At 37.4% G+C, this 4,104-nt stretch overlaps 1 protein-coding gene across 1 annotated transcript; it reads left to right on the forward strand.

Annotated features, from left to right (window-relative positions):
• The first annotated feature begins 515 nt into the window (after positions 1–515).
• Positions 516–2,155, forward strand: GGS23DRAFT_591496 (Alpha/Beta hydrolase protein). Its single transcript, XM_051517748.1, has 2 exons — positions 516–907; positions 985–2,155. The coding sequence occupies exons 1-2, from the start codon at positions 675–677 to the stop codon at positions 1,943–1,945; spliced, it is 1,194 nt and encodes a 397-aa protein (XP_051366919.1). The 5' UTR covers positions 516–674; the 3' UTR covers positions 1,946–2,155.
• The last annotated feature ends 1,949 nt before the right edge of the window (positions 2,156–4,104 follow it).

A 4,104-nucleotide genomic window follows, 5' to 3' on the forward strand; every position in this document is an offset into this window, starting at 1 on the left:
GGGAGGCTATAGTAGTACGGTGGATCTAGGCTACGCAGCCTTTTCGATGTATATTTATATAGGCCGCGTACTTATATTTTCATTAGTTAGACTTAAATCTATATTTATTTATTACGGTTTTAAGAGCTATTCGCTAGGTAAAAGCCGTATGTTAATAAACTAAAGCTAAACGAGAAGAAAAAGGAAGAAAGTATACCCTATAGGCCGCACTTACGACAGCTAGCCTTATCCGCCGTAGGTACTAAGGGCCTGATTACGTACTATGCCCTAGCACTAGCCAGGGCCCTACTATAGGCATAGCCCATTACATTATTATAGCTATAGCTATTTACTCGTTTCTTACTATGCCTTTTCTCGCGATCCTCGTTACCCGTTTCTAGTCTCTCTCTTTTCCCTTTCCTAGCTGCCGTTTTTAGCTGGCCGATTAACCGATTATAGCTATTTATAGCTGTAACTGGTGATGGCTACAGGTCTAAGTCTAACTGATGAAAATATAAGTGCGTAACCCATATAAATACACATCCAAAAGGCTACGTAGCCTAGATCCACCGCACCACTACAATACCTTTCGATGACTAAGTGATTACAAGGTAACGGAAGCGAGCCTTATCAAAACGTACATCTTTGACAAACCTATCAAACTATGTCTTCATATTCACGAACCTAATTCAATAATGCTTCCCCGGCCTGATTTAAGCTTTACGCTGCCTAGTATATATGATGATACCGGATTAGACTGTCGCATATATCATCCAGTGCGTCAAGAAGAACGATGGAATACCCTACATGCTGCCATTATCGCGCACCCGTACGCGCCTTTGGGGGGCTGTTATGATGACCCGGTCGTGCTCTTGATAGGCGGGATATTGCTTCAGACCGGCTTCGTGGTTGTGACATTTAATTTTAGGTCAGTATTTTACGGATCAGTACTATCCTGCTTGTTACGTCGAGGGTTTTATACTAACCTTCTGTTCTGATCGTTAGAGGTGCATCTTCGTCCGACGGCCGTACATCATGGTCCTCCAAGCCGGAACGCGCTGACTACATGTCTGTCGTTGGGTTCGTCGTCTATTATATGCATTACTTACATTCTCCCCAGCGACTACCACAAACCACAGCGGGAGGCAGATCTCCCACTCTCCTGTTCGCAGGGTACTCGTATGGCGCCATGGTTACAACCCAACTCCCTTCTCTCCAGTCCGTCCTATCGCAGTTCGCTTCGCCTGCTACGCATACTGCCTTCGCAGATATCCGACTGCGAGCACAATATCTCGCCGGACAAGTGGCCGGAGCATCCGCTGCTGCCTCACCACGAAGATCACAGCGCGTGCGTGTTGGCGGTGACGAAGACAGGTCTTTCCTACAGCACCCTCATGATAACTTGCGGACAGGCCTTAGCAGGCAGGAAATACGAGGGGGTGTCAAGGACCTGTTGTCAAAGGCAACGTTGGCATACATGAAAATTGACTGCAACTCTGCCACTCAATATAAGGACAGGGCTCGAGAAGAATCACGCTTAGAGAAGGTCCACGATTTAATAAGGTATCACAGCGCCTATCTGGTTGTCTCACCGCCCCTGGGCATCGCTACCAATCTAGCGACCATGAGTTTCCCGCTTTCCTTCTCTATGTGGCCGATGAGAAAGCGCAGCAGGATTCACCCTGGTGGAAATGATAAGACGACAAAGGAACAGGAAGCAACTGAGGCCGAGGATAAGCTTATAGCGAACCCTGTGGTAGTCATATATGGCAACCGTGACATTTTCTTATCGATGAGGAGGATACAGGACTGGACCAACCGCCTCTGCAATGTCGAGGGATCCAATTTTCATCATATTATGATTCCAGGTGCTGGGCATTTTTGGGCAGAGGATGGCGTCATATCTAAGTTAAGCCAGGCTATAAACTCGTTTGCATCCAGATTAACACAGAATCAAAACCATTAATCGTAACGGTTATTTTAATAACCTGAGGCTTTGTATATATATCTGGAGATATTGTGGCACTTAGGCAATCAGGCATTCAGAATGGAGCCCTGTCATTGGTTAGGTTGAAGAAAAACGCACAACAGCTAATTGTTTATAAAACGCTGTATTTAAGCCTTTTAGCAGTTTAATTTTTATACCTTCAATTAATTAACTAGATTTACCTTTTAATATGCTTTACATGCTTTATATATAAGGCATTAAAGCTACAAAAGGAACCTACCAGAATGCATAATATGTTTTATTACATAGGCATTCGCTGCTATTCGCGCCTAGTAGCAACCACCCAACTTACCTAAGCTCGTTAAATAATTTTATATATACCTATAAATTGCTCTATACTCCCTTGTATATTTCCTTCTTTTTAATTAGTTAATATATACCTTCTTACCTGTATTCTATTACTCTTTATACTCGTAACCTAATACGCCATACGTTATTTTAATTAATTATATTATAGTTATAAGCTTAGGGTACTTTTTAAGAGCTATTATTACTTAAGTTATTCTAACGTAAATAAGTATTATATATTTATTTATTTTTTTAATCTTACGATTATTTTCTCTTCTTATTTCTATATAGGTATTTTATTCTTATATTTATTACTAAATCATTACTTACTTATTCATTATATCGATTAATACGTCCGAGTTTTTTTTAAATCAAAATTTAATTAACATATACTTATAAGCTTATAATAAATAACTATGTTAGTTTCTTACGTTTAAATTAATAATTACTTAATTTAATATTTAGAAAGACGCTAATTTAAACGGAGTTAAGTTTAACCTTAATTGCGACGTAATAGATACATTTAAGGAATGTATTATTTAAGAGAATGCTTGCTTTAAAGATAATTATTAAAAAGCGATTTACAAATAAGCTGCGCTCGATTCCGAAAAACGGGAAAGTTAACTGATAAAGCTTGAAACTCGTATTTAAACGTAATAAATAACTTCTTGTAATAAGTTAATTTCTTAAAAAATAATGATCGAAGCTCAAGTTAAAGCTATTTATAAATAATATAAGGTTTTTTATAGTAGGATTTTCGTATTTATTTCTTTAGGCTTTTTTAAAGTAATTAATATGAAGATTTAATTTCTAAAGTTCGATTCGATTACTTAACATCTCGTAAAGATCTTCCGTAAATAGATTACTCCTACCGAGGTAGTTATTAAAACATTCATTAAACGAGAGTACCGTAAGATATTTTAAAGAATAAGGGTAAGTACTTATAACTACGAGTAATTTTACGTTATGTAGTAATCTACCTTTCTTTATATTCGTACTTATTATATTAATAAAATGGAAAGCGTTATAGTAGTAAAACATTCTTTCGAAATAATTAAAATAAAAACCGCCGTCAGTTAAGTTATTTAGGTATTAATCGTTCTTATAGAAGCTGATAAACTTAACGAATTACTAAAGACCCTTAAGTAGTTAAAGATTATATTTAACAGTTTCGTTATTAAGAATATGTTACGTAGATCAGGAGAGCTACGTAGGTACTAAGGGTACTTCTTAAGAGTAACGGAAGGTAGAAAGAAGAAGGTAAATTAACTAATTATCTAAGATGAAAGGAGATAAATAAAGGAGATACGAGCTACCTATATATAAACGATAGAGAGCTACGAACTATATTATATAAGCGAGCTAAGAGTTATATGAAGTAAGCGAGTAACTAGAAAAGAAGTAGAGAGCCATATCTAGGTAGCTTTCTACGTAATATACCCCTTAGTTGGGCTCGCGATAACGAGCTTAGTTAAATAATAATAGTAACTTAGTCGGAGGACTCGCGATAGTTAACTTAGCTACCCTCTTAATAAAAGTCGTAGGTTAACTCGAGGCTTACTCGCCTTGCTGGCTTTCTAGGGTAATATATTCGTCGCTTCGGTTACTTAAGCCTCCATACTATACTCTTAATAGCTTATAATATTAACTCCTCTTAATATCCTAATAAAAGAGATATACCGTAGCTCTTAATTAAGTATATCTACCGTATTCGTTATACGTATATAAGGGCTCTTATTACGTCGCTTTATATTATTATTATTATACGTGAATCCTTTCGTAGCTTTACTAGGTTAGTACCCGGTAACGCTCCTTCCTATACTCGAGCT

The sequence above is a fragment of the Durotheca rogersii genome, assembly GCF_024521655.1.
Source record: "Durotheca rogersii strain YMJ 92031201 chromosome Unknown GGS23scaffold_101, whole genome shotgun sequence".
NCBI lineage: Eukaryota > Fungi > Ascomycota > Sordariomycetes > Xylariales > Xylariaceae > Durotheca > Durotheca rogersii.

Coding starts and splice junctions, on each gene's coding strand:
- GGS23DRAFT_591496 (XM_051517748.1), top strand. CDS start 675: ATGCTTCCCCGGCCTGATTTAAGCTTTACGCTGCCTAGTATATATGAT. Junction 908..984: donor GTTGTGACATTTAATTTTAG/GTCAGTATTTTA, acceptor TCTGATCGTTAG/AGGTGCATCTTCGTCCGACG.